The sequence below is a fragment of the Anopheles coluzzii genome, chromosome 3 (genome assembly GCF_943734685.1).
Source record: "Anopheles coluzzii chromosome 3, AcolN3, whole genome shotgun sequence".
In the NCBI taxonomy this organism is placed as follows: Eukaryota; Metazoa; Arthropoda; class Insecta; order Diptera; family Culicidae; genus Anopheles; species Anopheles coluzzii.
In genome coordinates, this window is record NC_064671.1 from 87,171,707 (window position 1) to 87,188,897 (window position 17,191).

At 45.5% G+C, this 17,191-nt stretch overlaps 1 protein-coding gene across 1 annotated transcript in view; it reads left to right on the forward strand.

Moving 5' to 3' along the window:
* Window positions 1-17,191, forward strand: part of LOC120957931 (RNA-binding protein FUS) — a 62,097-nt gene that overhangs the window by 38,323 nt on the left and 6,583 nt on the right. The window contains exon 2 of the mRNA XM_040380398.2: window positions 16,323-16,483. Coding sequence (XP_040236332.2) covers window positions 16,323-16,483 — 161 coding nt within the window. The remainder of the gene's footprint in view (window positions 1-16,322; window positions 16,484-17,191) is intronic.

The window sequence follows — 17,191 nt, forward strand, 5'->3', positions numbered from 1 at the left end:
CTATGGTACCCTGTATGGACAGGCCCCTAGAAATTCCTAGTGGATTTGTGAAATAAGGGTGCTATAGAGTACAATTCCTATTACATTAAATTCATTTCACATAGGAAAGATTCAATAGAGTGTCCCACAGCTATGAAAACTCCTGGAAAACCCTGTAAAGTGAGAAACCCTATAATGAAAGGAAACACATTTCCGGGGGAATCCAGAAGCAAGTGACGAAAAAGCCGCATCACAGTTGATTTTAAAGGGCTTTTTCTAAATTCCACTAAACTGGTGCAGGCACTAGTTGAAGGAAATCTGCTCGAATTCCCGATCACCCGTGCTCGAAAATGTCAGTTGGTAATAAACATTGAACTAAACCAAAATCTAACAAAATAATATTGAACATTTGTTAAAGCATACGAACCTGAAACCTCTCTTTTAAAAGCTTATACCACTTTATCGTATTGTGAATTTCACCTCTATGTAACCTTTGCAAACTAACCACAATCCCCCCAAAAAAACGGTACCAAAATCAATTCAAATATGCCATCCAGTTAAATCGCTTTGGCGCTCTGTTCAACGGCTCTGTTCCCGCAACAGTTCGCATACAACATACTCTACCTTTACTCGTTCTCCCAAATCCTCCCTTTTTGCAAAATCCAAACTCTTTTACTTAAGCTTTTACGCCTTTCATTACGGATCATTTCACACAATTACACACAGTTAAAGGATTTACTCACGTTCTGCACCGAAGCTGCGCACATCATAAAAGAATGTCGAAAAACGAAAAAAAAACGACGATCACAAAACCTTACCATACCTTAAAAGATACACAAAACGAAAAAAAAAGGATTTTACCTTCTAGTCCCACCACGGCGTAGTGGGTAGATTATAGCAAGCTTCAGTTTTCACCCAAATTGCAGCTTTACGCGCCTGGACCGACTTGGGCGGATCCGACCTCCGAGCGCTCCATGGTCGATTAACTCGAAAGTTTGAGTTTCGGATAGAAACGTATTTGGCTTCATGGGATTTTTAGCCGGGGTTAGGGGATAGAACCAAACAAGACGACGTCGTCCCCTGTTGGACAAAAATCTCAGCCCCCTTTTACTCTCGGGCTTTCTTCTATAACTCCCCGGAGTGCGAGCTGCGAAAGCAATGGTCCTAATGGTGTCTTTAAACGAGGGCGGAATAAACGCTGATGTCGTCCGTCATCCAATGGGTGGCGGAGAAAAGCGAAATGTCTCTGGGAAATGGGAAAGACTTGGGAAAGTTAATGAGGCACCGACGGACGGTTAATGTACGTTGGGCGGAAACTTGTATGTCCTCTGCCCCGGGGGGCCTGTATCCGGAGGGAGTAATGACAGTGCTGTCCTGGGGAAACAGGTCACCGATTTGGGGTAAACAAATGTGTTATTCTCTTTCAGTGCATTAGCAAGTGCAGTATCGATTTGAAATGGAAAGAACATAATTCTAATATGTAGACATTAAAGAAATTTATGTTTAAAAATAATAACAGTGCCAGGCGCTGTTGATCTCTTCAAAAGTAAAGATGATATTAAAGATCTATGGTTTTATCCCGCTTAATAAGTTCAAGAAAAACATCTGCAAACTCTTGCTCTGTTAAATATAACTCTAAACACACTGGAAGATAACCACACAAAACAAACCCAATAACTAACGAGACGCTTTCAATTGGCTCAAGTATTCCATTTTCAATAACTACAAACAACCCAACAAACCTATCAAGCCACCACTCAATTGGTTCCCATCATCACATATGTGTCTGGAAGTGTCAAAAATCAATTTGTCCAAACGACACCAGCATATGCAGATCGTCGACCGAGTAGGTTAAGTGAAGCCCAAGTGCTCACAACCCTCCCAGCTCGCCCACTCAAGACAATCCCCCTCTGCGGCCAATAGTATTGCCAAAGGATGTTTCCGTTTCGTTTTAATTTTCTCCAACTCAAACTTCTATCGATCTATGACACCCACGCCCAGCCTGGGACAGGCAACATGAGGATGGTGCTAAAATGTCACTTACTAAACGACCGGTTTTCCGGGCATGTCATACACTCGACAGCGAGCGATATGGGAAGCTGTGTAATGTCGTTTGTTCTGCTGCTGCTGGTGCTACTGCCACCTGGGCGGGTTAAACTGCAATTGCATTGAACCGTTCCTAAGCGGGAGAGTGAATACAGTGACTGCTTCCAGGAAACTGCTTTCTTCTCGGCAAGCACACACACACACCAGATAGCCCACGAGCAAACGATGCGATGGAACGTTAAGCTCAGTACCGATCCAGTTCAGTTGCTGTTCGAAGTAATAGCAATGCTTTGCAATCAATTTTCATTTCCACTAGCACTCGGAAATGAGATGATGCAGGCGCTCTCTGTGTGTCTTGCAGGTGCGAAACTGAGAATACAAAAGTAAGAGCATGCAACAAACACTTTAGTTTCTGCTTTTATAATGTGCATCTTTTGTTTTTTTGTATCTCAATTGAACGAGCAACTGCATTTCCGTCAGCGTTTCCTATTCACGTGGTAATGTGCACAGGATGTCCCCGGGAACGGTCCGATGACAGCCCAAGTAACGACAGCTGTCGTCGACTTTCGAGGGCAAGAAATTACAACACCTCCGTGCGAACCGGGACGGGTCCTGGGACCCTTCGGGTCGGTTTAATCCCGGTATGACATTTGACCTTCACGCCCGGGATGAAAATTTATCGACCAAGAATAAATGGGACGAAGGGACATATGCATCTTGCACGGTTCCGGGTTCATGCTTGTCCTGCTGGGGCCCCGAAGGGGATCAATTTCCGGGAAGTGAAGCGACACCCGCAGAACCCCTACACGATCGCGCGTGTATCGACCGGTGAACCAGGACAGGGGGAAGTAAATCAACCAACACACGTGCCATGGCAACAAGCACACACACACATGTACACGCGCGGATACGTTCTGAAGGTTGAACGATCCATGCACATTGACGCCCGCTCGCCGTAATGGTACGAGACAGGCCATGATGAACAGGGCAATCGTGTTCCGTCAAAATCGGTTGGATGAGCAACAACAACAACAGCAACAAAACCGGCGTGTGGAACTTACCAGTTTCCGTGCCGAGCCCGCCGCGTCGCAGTAAGATAAAAGCATGAGCAGGGAGCCATCGTTCACAAAAAAAAGGCATGCCTGGAAGCAATTTGCTGGGCCTGCACGGCCATCGCACCAAACGAACGGCACGATCCGGGGCTACGATAAAAACGGTAAAGCAATGCGTGTAAAGCCCACACACCCTTACCACTGTTTGTCACGTGAAATGTGTGCGTTCGCTTCTGCTCTAAGGCTCACGCAAAAAGGTGAACAAAAAAACCTCGATCTCTAAAATTGTTCAACGCGCCGGGAACCGAATTCTTGGAAGGACCCGGCGTGAAGCGCCCGAAATTTATCTGCCATGGTTGAGTTTCATCAGCCGCCATCGCTAACAAGGTGTACGCGTGATGCGATGATGGAAAATTGGACATTGAGCTTCACTATCAATCTACAGCAAGCTTCTTGTATACATTTTTTTTTTTTGTGTTTAGAGATTTTCTCTGTGCCTTTGATTAATATGCAACACCGTGAAATGTAAACTTGCTGCTCCATTATGGTACCAAACCGCGCAGTGGATCATTTGGATTGCTTTTGTAGCGAATCAGCGCTGGAAACGGCCCGCAGATGCAGACACTTTAGCCGTCGATAGAAATTAAATCATCCTTCGGCGGACGCATTTTTGTTGAACATTTCCACCAGAACACAAGGTTGATAACTGTATGTTACAAAAAAACAAGAGAAAATAGAATTATGGCCTCTGAGTGGTTGACTGATGGTGTATCACGGTAACATATACAGCCAAACGAATTAAAGGTAAGGATGCAACAGTAAAGCCGTTTTTAAAACAATTTTAGGATTATTTTGTCAATTTCCAGTAGCGTTGAGATGTTATTAGATGTAACGAATGGAGCTCGGTGTTAAATCTAAAGAATGATAGCATTTGTTAATTGTTGCGACGGGTGTAGCTATCTGTTTATTTGAGTTGCTTAGAAAGCTTAGAAAGAGAACGAGATATAGGCTGTCAAATACAGGCCTACTATATCATATAGCCAAGCTTCTGATTAAAATGACAATCACACCATAGGAGGACAATGCTAGAACTTAACAAGACAGCAAACGATATTTGTGTTAAGGAAATGAAAGAATGAATTTGTACAATTAGTTTTCTGATTTTACAATGAAAGATAAATGTCATGCTCTGAGGCACCTAGTACTCCTTACGCTACATAAAAAAACACTACAGTTTATTGACAAACAAAATGACGGTTAAGTAGCTCGTATTGATTATTGCAATTTGATTGAAATCAATTCATTTAATAGTATTTCTGGTTAACGTTTTGTCCCTTGCATCTTAATAGGAAACAAACAAGTTTGCTATTAGAATGTTGTGCTCTCGCTTTCGTTTCGTAATAATTTCTCAGGCCTGAAACTTCAATATAATTAAGGTTTAGAGAACAAAACTAATTGTTTGGTGTGTTGTACTGTAATACTGAATGCAGACGAATGCGAGGGAAATTTTAAAAATTAAAATTAAAATGGTATTTCAAGTTTGTTGGACACCTGCACAGTTTATATCGGTGTTGCTCGCTTGATACGAAATAATCCCTTTAAGCATAATTTTTAACTTGATTCTACTGACATCCATAGCTGCACATCAAGTCCAAAATCAAATCCACTTGCAGTGGATGACGTAACGCACCGCACACAGCAATGTATTAAAATCATTTTCCATAAGAATGCATTCAATACCAGTACCGTATCCACCGCCAGAGCGCTTTTACCGAACCCGAGCACCATGCCCATCGCATCCGAAGCTTGACCGAAGCTGAAAAACAACAACTTTCCCATCTGTCACAGCACGAGCACGAACGATCCGATTGTTGTCCCATCGCCTTCCACATCTCCGTCTTTGGACTGATACTTATGACTTTATCAAACCCTCCCCTAGAAAATATCCTCCCGCCGTCCCAGGAGTGGAACTCGCAACCGGATGCCACAAATAAAACAACATGTAGCGGGAGCTTCCCCCATCGGCTCAGGCAGCAGCAGCGGCTACACACAGGAGGATGATTCACGTGCAGCAGGTTCAGCCCAGGACAATCTAATAACCAGCAGAAAATAGAGGCCCCACATTCGCCCATTTGCCCCAGACCTATGGCTACCAACAAACACCAAAGTCAAAAATGGTATGGTGGCATGGTTTTCGGTGGCAAATGTCACCATTTTTCACCTCCCCCCCCCCCCCCCTTCCTTCAGTCACGGATGCAAGAAGTTCCAAAACACCCCACCTTCCTACCATATGTGCCGGGCGGGAAAGGTGTTTTCTCCTTCCCGTTTGTGCCGTGAGCTCGAAAGTTCCCACGAGGTCTTTGACTTCCCGGGCCGGGTATCTAGCGCGCTACTCCACTACATCCAGTGCACCACACCTTCTCTCTCTCTTTCCAAACCACACTTCAGCAGTTGTTGTTGAAGAAACACCGGAAAATCACCTGCCAGCGGCGCTACACTTTACGATGCGCCGACATTACGACACCGTCCCCGGGAGATAGCTGTGGGAGAAGGAAACTACACAAAAAAAAACCCCTCTACAGCAACACCAAGACACCGGGAAACGCTTCTGCACGCTGCTGAAAACCAAACCCGGAAAAGCTACAAACATCGCACCGAAGGCGCCTTGCTGGTGGCTTCAATTCACCCGCCCCAATCCATACACTCTCATACTACTCTCTCCCACACACACACACACACACACACACGCACACTTGCGGAGATTTGCACGGTGCAACGATGACGAAACGGTTTTGCACACTGCACACATACACACCGTGCAGCAGCAGCAGCAGTAACTCGGCAACAAAACCAGCCAAGAAGTACCCTGAGCGTACCGAAAAACGGTTACGCAAACAAACCACTCACACACACACACACACACACACTTGCGCACATCGTACTGGGACGTAAAAATATGTCCCATTCCCAACCTCGCCAGAACATTCTTGGCGGAAGCCACCAACAGCGACGCGCTAACGTCTTCGTTCGAGCGGTGACGACAAACGCGCGACCGCACACCGATGACGACACAGCGACAGAGTGTGAGAGGGAGAGAGAGAGTGTGCGAGGGGGATGAAAAATACATCCTCTAAGGGCGGATACGCTGTCGACACGACGGAACGGTTTTGGGTTGGGTTCCCCCCCCCCCCCCCCCCAGACGAGGGGAGGAATTATTGAAAACGCGCGGGAACTGAGGCAAAGGAGCAACTGAAACAGCACACAGACACACACACACACAAATAGAGCTGGCAAAAAGGGAGAAGCACACACACAAACACAGTGCAATGCAATCTAGAAGTATGCCCGGTTTGGCGGGAGAATCAAACCACGTGGTGGGGGGGGGAAGCAGCTTCCGAATCATAATAATAAAAAAAAAAAACAGAAAATCCGGGACGCAATCGCTCTGGCGCCACACGGTCCAGACAAATTGGGGTGGCTGATGTATCATTTGATTTGTTTTTTCCACCCCCGTACCGAACGCCGAATCCGCAATCCGGAATCCGTTCCCCGGTGCTTTCGGTAGGTGGGTGGGTGGATGGGTGGGTGGGTTTGGTGGTTGGGAAAGCTCGGCGACGGACGTTTGGCTTGGGCACTTGGCACCGATATTTTTACCACACGCTTTGGCGAATATACTTTGCGCCCACACAAACAGACACGCACACACACATACACATTGTACCGACGACACCTTCCTGTGTGTCTCCCGCCAGCTTTCCACACACGATCGTCTTAAAGTTCTATGGGGAAGAAGAAAAAAACACGCAAAGCAAGACGCGATTGAGCGTAAGGAGCGAGCTAAGCTTAGAGGAGCGGCAGCAAATGCTGGCCATTTTCACGCATTTCCCACCCACCCACCCGCACAGGACGCAGTGGCAGAGGCGAGAAAGAGTAGAAAACACACACACTAACACAGTGAACAGCAAAAAAAAAACGTCACAGGGTAGCAAAGATCGATGCAGCTTAGGAGAAAGTTCGGAAAGTTGGCAAACGGTCCCGCGCCAAAGGCGCTCCGAATAAACATCCCGCGATCATCCCGGGGCTGACACGCCGGGGAGAGGGTTGAGCGATTTTTTTAATCCCCCCCCCATGCATCCCTTCTCTTGGACTCGACACCCACTACATAGCCAATGGTAGTAGTAAGCTTATTGATGGCCACGTCTTGCCCGGTCTCGGGCCAATGTTTGCCACAAAGTGATGCTGATTCTGGTAGCACTGGAGAAGAGACGGGATCCACATTTAAAGCGCACACTTTGGCGTACAATTTTACCATCGCTGTTTGTGCGTCAATCCTCCACCGGCGGAGAAGGAGCAGGCAATAGATGGGCGCACGTATTACATGGAGAAGCACAATGATTTGCGCTACTGTTTTTTTGCGTTGCGTTGCTTCCAAACTATCAAAGAACCGTTCCCCGTGGTGGATGTTTTCCAATGTGTGTGTGACTGTGTTCGATTGGATCGAATAAAAATTCGAATTACCGATAACTTCGTTACTAGAGCCTTTGGATCGTCCTGGAAGCGTCACGCACACACGGGCACAGTTTGAGCTCATTTTAAAATTAATCGTATTTTGCTTCACATCTCAGCGAAAAATCTGAGAAGCAATGGGAATCTGAAAGTTAAAAATATGCTCGCTTCATAGTTGTTAAAAGCGAGTGTCCTAACGACTGCCCTAATAGAAAACAGGATAACCTTTAGAGCAATAAGCGGCAGGATTTGGGACGAGCCCAAAAATCAACCTTTAAAGATTAAACCTCCGGCAACATGATTATAATTCGTATGGAATTATTTTCCCATAAACCTCCAATCATTCCTTCCCACAACCGATGGATGATGACACACACACACGCGCGCGCGCACATGAATCCATTTGCCCCCCAATCCAGTCTCCATTGGGCGGGTTGATTTGCTGAGATTGAGCGAACATGACAAATCATGACGTGCGTGTGATGCCTCGGTCCATCGCAATCAATCATCTTTTCCGCTTCATCTGCTGGTTGGGCTGGATCAGAAGCTGCCACCAAATCGAAGTGAGCCGCTGGCGGTGGTTCTCTTTTTTTCTCTCCTAATCCTTCCCCCCCCCCCTCTCCTTTTGGTCGATGACGTCTGACAAACGGCGGGCAACCCAGTGCGGAACGGGCTTCAACAGTCCCGTCGTTTGGGAGAAGCGCTCCATCATCTTGGCTGTCTTGTAGTCCAGTTCCCAGTTCGTCGGCTTAAGATTTCGGTCAAATGATTAGACTCCCGTTCCGGTTTGGGTTGATTCCCACTTCCCCCCACGCAGGCAAGTATTGCGCCTATTGGAAGGAGAAGGAAACCTTGCGATCGAATTAATTGGATTGGACGTGAGCACATGCCCGGCGTCGGAGTGGCATTGAGCGGGCCGCTCGCAATCGGAAAGTAATATCGGGACGCGGGAATTAAATGACGTATTCCGGTCTATTTCATCCCGGCATGTTTCCTTTCGCCCTATGGGTCATGTTGCTTTTTTTTTTGGGACTCTAGAGGGAGAGCCTGAGGTAGAAAATTTACTTTCCACTTGGATGCCGCAGAACACACCACGTGTACAAACGATTCTAGGTTTGAATACAGGTGCCGGAATGGGGAAAGGGGTGGAGGAGAAGGTTTCCAAAGTTTCCAATACGATGGTGAAGGTGGGCGATAGCATGACCGAGGGCGAGGATTGACGGAATGGTTTCGATTTCAGTGACGTACGTTGGAACCGATGGTTGTGCAAGGTAATAGTGTGACGTCAGAAAAGTGACCCACAGGCTAGAAATAGTTGTTGTTAGCCTAATCTGGGTATTCATTCTAGAAATAGGGGATAAGGGACGTATTTTCCTTTCAAGTAAGCATTCTGAAAACTGCAGTTAGAGACGAGTTTGCAAGCTTATTAGAATGGCGTGTCTTGAAAATGAATTTTAATTGATATTCTACGAATTAAATAAAAAGACATTGGAAAGGATAAATGAGATCTTCAGTGCAGTTATTTCAACGAAGGTTGTGATTAAAGATGCGTCAATGGTTTATACATTTCATTGACCTTAGCCTGGATACAAAATTTCGAATATTTGTTCTCATCTTTAATTAAGAGTTCAGATAAGGATTATAACTTTTAAAATCCTGCTAAAGAATTGTCTTTAAGTGAAGCAGTCATCAGTTGAGTGTGATTTTAGCTATGGAGGGTTCCACCGTTCCGATAAGTTAAAAGTATAATAACTCGTTTAATGTCGCAAAAGTGGCACAAACTAATGTTTGTCAGATAAATGCTGTTTTTACTCTCTTGTCCAAATCCTTAAAGGAGGTCCGCAAAACCATAAATGTTAGGGGTCAGCGAGATGTCAGTTGGAATCATTTCAGTAGATGGATATTTCTACAATGTAATTTTAGCTATCTTATCTCTTCAGATCTAACGTAGGCCCCTGTACCTCTCTAATTTAGAGATTTCACAACATATTTATGACCTTTAACCTATGACATGACTAGGTTTCAACCTATGACAAAGTTCCGCGTGGACCAAGCTCTTCCCTGCGTATCCAGGACCACAAATTCCACAGGACCAAGCAGCCTGCCACCTCATCGAAAGCTATGTTGCCCAAAATTGCAAATTCTTTGAGAAAATTTGCAAGAAACTATAGCTAAAACGAATGACCACAAGGTCAATAGTGTATACATTTTAGCAACTGTTTGCCTTGGCCTGCAGGCAGTGCTTAAAAATAAACAATTAAATTGAGCATACAGTGCCAAATTACTTTAATTCGCCTTTAAAACGATGCACTCTAGGCATCTACTTCCTTTTTTTTTCTTTTACCACACGCCTCGACCTTGGCTAGAAAGTTGACGTTCGAGGTACCAACAACATTACGGCGGCTTCTATCTACCTATCTTCCCGGAGAACCATTAATATCAGTTAGAGAAACCCGTGAAGCTTAACGTTGTTTTCTCTTGGTTAGTTCTTTTTTTTTTTGCTTCACTGTGCACTCTTCTGCAACAGTTCTCTCTATGTTTATGGGCCACCTAGGTTTGTGTGTGTGTGCGTCTAGAACACAGAAACCAAACGGCCAACCATGCACTCTGCCACCGCACGGCCTTGGTACAGGAAGTGATCCCAACTTTTGTCCGAGCCAACCCAGCAAGACACTAACCTCCCCCCATTGTGGCTATCCCGTTTACGGTCACCATGGTGAAAAGGTGTGGTTAGTCCTGATGGAACCCCAACCCATCAGCAGTTTGCCGTTCCCCTCTAACCCCTCTTGTGCCCGGTGTGGGAGGTCATGCTGTGCGTATTTCGTTCCGCAGAAACAGCCATTCCCCGGAAACAACGAAACGAGAAACAAATGGAAAAGAAAGCAAGAAACTTACTCACTGCGACTTTCCTCGGTGGGATTGGGACACGGTGCACGATGAATCACGGGGCGTAAGAAAAATGTGTTTGTGTGTGTGTGTGTGTGGCACCTTCCAGATGACAGCGACGGTGGGCTGCACTATGAAACCATAAATTTTCATAACAAGTCCGGGCGCACTTACTGCGGCGTATCCTTCACGACGGTACCCTTTCCTGGGTACGTCCGGTTTTGCACCGCCGCCGTTTTTGTTCGTCTAGTGCGCGGGCGCTGTGAATGTTTCTTTGTTGTCTCGTCCCGTCGTACAACGATTAGCTTAAAGCTGGTCGCACCAGTCGCACTTGGCTTTGCCGGGTGGAGGGCCAACACAACAAACCACAACAGCAGGGACGGGAGAGTGACAAAAACAACACACACACAAAAAACGGCATCGCCTGTTCCTGGAATGCAACAATAAAGCTACACCCAGTACACGGCTACCCCCATTTGATTGCTGTTCTTCCCGTTCTCTCACAGCTCACAGCTGTACCCGGCCTCGCTCGCACGCACATGCACAGGTTAATTAAAACTAACGCCGCACACTAATTAATACTCGGTCGGTTTTCCACTGCTTCGGCGTTCCGGAGTGACCATGGAAGAGGAAAACCACGCTCCGCAACCAATTGCTCATTACCGAGTTCTGCTTATTACTCTGCTACCACCTTCCGAGTGCGCTGGTATAGGTGATTGAGCGTTTTTTTTTGTGTATTGTAGTGAAATTTAAAACAAGCTTATTTTTTATTGCCGCTTTCGATGTTTGACACATCGCCCAGCGTTTATTTGCTCCAAGAAAACCAACCAATCGACCACCGCCGCCGCTTTCAGCGTATTCCCGTATTCCCAGCGGTTTCAGGGGAAGCTCGCTAATGGTTTCCAGGAAGTGGCAGCGCAAGGAAAATGTCACCCAGACAAGGGGGAAAAGGTCTAATCCGGCCAGGCTCGATGGCTCGATTTTTTACCTTCAGCGGCTACCCATGCTGCAGCGGGAATTGTAAATTGGTTAAAACAAACAAAGGAATTAAATTGAATGTGAAACGCAGAGGCGGAGGAAGCGGAGAGGAGCGTTCACCTTGAAGTACATTTGCTGGAATTGAAATTTGCAGAGCTTACCGAGTCACTTTGCGCACGATGTAAACTGCTCACTTCCTGGCATTTGAGAGGTTTTTCTTTTCCTTTGCATTTATGCTCCATTACAATATATTGTTTTTTTCTTTGAAGGGCGTTCAGTATTGTTCTTCAGACATCAGACCATATGGTTTTTTGAAACTGGTATTAAATTGCAAATTCTATTATCATTGCTATTACCATTACTATTTAATCTAATAATGAGACAAAATTCCAATTGGTATGTTTGGTACTTTAAAAATAATTAAATAAAGTAATATAAAACAATTCAAAACGTTGTTACCTAAATGTTGTACTGTAAGTTGTTGTAATAGTTCTGCTTCTTCTTGTATTTGGCGTAGCGTTCTAAGCGGACATGTCAACCTATACAGGCTTTCGAGACTTAATTCATTATCCCGCACAGCCGGATAGTTAATCCTTGCTACGGGATGATAAAAATAGTAATTTGTAATATTTAAAAACAGTAACGATTGTCAAAGATTTATCCTTTATAAAGTAGCAATACTTTAATTTTCCAAACAGTATGTAGTACTGTCTTATCAAACACAAACAAAACAAAATACAAAACAAACCAAAATGTAATGAGAATATTTGTAGTGCTGTTATAAATGGAACTTATGGACAACAATTGGCTCTCATTATCTCAAATTATACCCTTTAATATACCAAACAATATTTGGATAAAAATAATTATGTAACTCTGAAACTGTTGCACTTTTTAAACAAATACTTTACCTACTTTAAAACGCTCATAAAAAATCCACCCAGCAAGCAACCAACAGGAGAAGCAAGCATGCAGCGTAAAATTAGAAAATGTCACCCGTGGTTAACCATCCGCTAGCGGGGAACGGTAGGAAAATTAATCCCTTACCACCCGTATCACCCACTCACGGGCCCGTACACGTATAGCCTACGTTCCAGGAAAAATTGTCGCTAAAACGACACGGTAAAAGAATGTCTGCCGGATGAAAAAAAAAAACGCTCTTCATCGAAGCTAAACGCTTCTACGAAATTCGTTGCACCCCATCACCACTCGGGCCGGGTTGTTTGTGGCGTGCTGTGGGTGCCGGGTTGAGTTTGATTGGTAATTGTTGCAGCATTTGTCGCCCGTTCTCGGCTCGTTCTCTTTTCTGTGTCGCTTGGATGTGTGACTATGTGTGTCTGCTTTTTTTTAATTGCTCATTCGATCCTGGTTGCAGACGCGGTGCTTCGACGCTAACGAAGCAGTTTATAGCCATAATTGTTCGTCCATTACGCATCCATTTTCACAGCGCAAAAAAGCGACAGAAGTGAACTCCTCTGAAGCACTGGTGCTAGCACCACTAGCGGGCCAGAATACATTTAATGGCCATTTGCACTGGCAGCACAGGGCGTCGAAGGAGCGCGTAGGAGTTATGCGCCAGTTTGAAGGTGGCAAATGTGAAATTGACCAGCGCGCAGCGTTGCCACCGTGGGAATCAAAACACTCCAACATATGTGAGTGTGTGGAGCTATGGTGTGTTTGCGTGCGTGTGTGTGTGTGTGTGTGGGCAACTTTCCGATTGTGCACACACATAAAAGGGTAACATAATGGCGAAAAGTGAAATGGTCTGCGAAGATAAATGCATCGCAGACGACGCCAATCGGTCCGCGCTCGCGCGCCCCCGGTGCACAGAACTGGAGCACTGAACCCTGCGTCGCCGACGCCGGGGCCAAAGCGGAAGCAAAATATGTGCCACATCGAGGAGCAACACATGGACCGGAGCTGGGCGCGGTGATGCAATCCATCCCACCGTGATTTCACACGATCCTTTCTTCCGGCTGCTCCCGCTCCGGTGGCATTTTCGGCGCCGTTCGCGTACCCGTTACGCTTCGCACAGTGGGGGCAGCAAGAAGCGAGCAGGTATTGTGGAAGGTGAATGGGAGGATGAGGGGAAGGAGTGCTGTACAACTTTGGTTGACTTGGTTTGAGATGTTTCTGCGTGGGACAAAGTTTTCTGCAAAGTCGATAAATTAGGAAAGATCCTTCCGACAGCTTTCCCGGCCAGAGCTTCCCAGCAGCAGCAGCAGCAGCAACTGCCCCGAAAACGCTCGCTCGATAGTGTTTTGGGCGAAATATGGAATTTAAAAGCAAGTGAGTTATAGAAGCGATTGAGAGTAATATGTGTGGGTGTGTGTGTGTGTGAGTGTGGGAAAGCAAGAGGGATTCGCCACTGTAAATGGAATCGCCCCGAAAATCGCCAATCTTGTCGAACGATAAACGTCCACCATTGTGTTCGTTTGGGGGGGTGGGGGGTCACAATGAGGGTGGCAGAGGACGCGGTGAGGTGGTCCTGCACGTCGTCTACCATAAATCTTGGCGGTGCTAGCCAGCAGGGATTTGATGCTGTCGAAGTTAGAGATCACTTTGGTCTTCTTTTTTTTTGTCTTTCTGTTGTTCTTGTTGCTGCTGTTATCTTTTCAACTTCCAAAGAAGGTTCATAAATAATTCGATACCGTCGTTAAGCAGCGATAGCTATTTTCTGTAGCCTAATTGAACCGCCGTTCCGCTTCAGGCAATGCTCCGGTTACCACTTTGGCGCGTGATGTATTATGAAATTGAAGTCTTCTAGAAGATAAAGTTTGATTCGCTAAGCTGTTGTGGTTTTGGCCACTTTTAATGTTTTAAAATTGGTTCTATTGTTTAATATTAATCTTTATCCAACTTAATCATACTCTTTGAAGGAACACGTTTAATGTTTCATACCGAAAATATTATAGCCATATATAACCGTGAGGATAATTGTAAAAACTTGTTAAAGGGTTGAGCAAAAAATTGTGTTTTCTTTGTCTTTCTAAGGAGACTTTTAAATGTTTTAGATTTCTAAAATATAAACAAAACATCTTTATTGATAGATTTGGCTGGTAGACATTTGATTGATTCTTCTAAAGCTCATCGTTCTTTTTCTCATTTCTTCAACAAACTCTCCACTTCCTCTTCGCATGTGCTACGTCTTCACCGTGCCGTTCATCAAAATTCATACTGTCGATATTTAAATATCAATAAAATATGCAAATAATTATCTCCCGGTACGAACAACCAATGCGGGGAGGAGTGCAGGCAAGCTGACAGGCTGCCCGGGGGGCGTTTCCTCCTTCGATTTGGTTCGAAAGTATCGGGTGTACCGTGTCGGGCGAGAAGGGCAGTTAAATTGGTTGCCTGATCGTCGAAGCATGTTGTGCCGATAGCCGTTCAACAGCTCGCCCATTGTTCGATGCTAACAGCTGTGTCGAGGGAGCTATTTAAAGCGAACAAAGCGGGCGTATTATACACTTGAGTACAGCACTTCACACCGATGTTTATTAGTAGATTATGTGGAAAACGGCATGCCAATAAAAGCTGCACTACGTGCTACGGATGGAGCGAAATTTATCCTTTTTTCTGTATTGTTTTGTTTCGATTTATTGCATACAGCAGTTTTCAAAATCGCAAGTGTTTTTGTGCGTCTTGAAACAGCTCTGCAACAGTTCTCCAATCCCATTGCTGTGGTGCGTTAAGCTCTCAAAGACATAATTACAGTATTCAATTAAAATTAAACAACCCTTTTCCTAGCCTCAACTCACACCAAACAGGCTTTGCAGGCTGCTGGCAGCTTCTTTGTCGGAGTCGAAGCACGGAATTGATTAATTTCGACCACCAATCGATCGAACGCTTTCATCGGGCACCCTTCATAAATCACAGCCGACTCGATCACGTTCCACTGTCGCTGTCTCTCGCTGCCCGCCACAGAACCAGACTCGCCGAAACGGTATCGAAATGGAAAATTATTAATTCCCTTTCCGTGCCCTGCTCCAACCCTACCGACCACTACGACAAGCGATACAAGCCCAAGGTGGAGGTCGCCATACAAAGGGAAAGGGCCACACAATAGGCGTGCCGGCGTGCACGGCTGTACGGCACGAACCCGGCTCGGGGCGGGCTTGCAAGAAAATGGAAGTCTGCCAGCACAAAAATCGTCACGTCGCAGCATAAATACTGGCATGCAAAAGGGACTTCCAGATTGAAACCCTTTCCCCCTGTGCTGCCAGACTGCTGAAGCTTCGCCGTGCCAACCGGGAGAGCATCGCCCACTGGCAAGCCTCCCCATTCGTTGCCACAGTTACCTGAGTCTCACCGCTGTAGCGCTGAGCGTGTTAGTCAAGCGACACAAGAAGCCCGCTGCAGGCCATCGTTTGCTTATCTTTTGCGTCTGATCGGCACATTTAGGAAAATTGATTTCTGCTACCCGCCCACACACACACACACTAGAATGGGAAGAAAGCTTTCCTTATTTTGCTGTCTCGCACCACTGCCCCTACCATCGTCGTCAAAACAATTTACATAAAAAAGCAACTCTTTCGTGCCAACTGCGCTTTAGTTGTCTGTCGATTTATTTAAGCTGCTTTTTTACTGTCTCCTTGCTGTCTGGTTTTACTGGTGTTATAAGGCAAATGTGTATTATAAGCCGAAGTCTGCATGTAGAATGAAATAAACAGCTTTGGGGTGATACGATCTTAAGCCATCCCTGAACGCTCATTTTATTTTTTGCAAAATAACATTAATCTTCAAAAATTGATCAAAATGCTACGTTCAAATTTGAAATGGTAAATCAAAGTGCCAGTTTTTTGTGTGAATTGTTGATAAAATTGTATTTGAAGTTGTAATCTAAACACCACCCGCTTCTCTTCCTTCCCGTTGCAGAATGTCCACCCGCGATGGATGGTATGGAGCGCTTTGCCTGTCCCACGCCAGATCGGCAGGGCCGGTACCGATGTATAGACGATCACGTGCTGTGCGACGGTTTCATCGACTGTCCTGAGGGCGAAGACGAGGACAGACAGGCCTGCATGTTCTACAAAACGGTAAGTTTGATCAAGCACTAATGGACGGTGTAGCATATTTCTTGCACAAAGTGGAATCATGCTAGACAACATCAACACATCAAGCGAAGCCAGCATACTGGTCCAGAACATTATGTTGTCAATTTCACATGCCGGTTTCGAAATGCAAGCGAACGAGAGACCGACTAGGCGCCTCCACCTGCACTGAGCGATGGAGAAGCCTGGTGTTTCGTGAAGTAATGTCGAGAATTTGCACATTGAAAAGATAATACCGTTCATAAATCAACTCCAACGGGCTTCCTTTTGAGCACTTTTTCGGAATGCAAACAATGCGAATGCTCTCAACACAAATAACATGTCCCCTGCTGGGTGTAATCTTATCCATCACACAAATCCCACGTAATAGAACGGATTATAGTTATCTGTGTACTTCAGACTAGTCCTCGTGTGAACAAATTGGAGTGTGGCAAGGTACTGCTCTCGTTGACGTACCTTTGTTTTTCCAGCTAGAAATGTGAATTACTACGCCTCGTTTTGTGTGAAAAATGAGCAATTAAGTTGAATGATGCGGAGGCTTTCTCACTGGTAGATGGTAAAGAAACGTTCCTCAGCTGTCTATCAAACATACTCTCATCAAAAACCATTCCATTCCCCTCGCTCGTTTATTATCTTCGCTTGAAAGAAAACACTACACAAGCCTGAGCAATCCAGACTATCCCGAAAATGTGT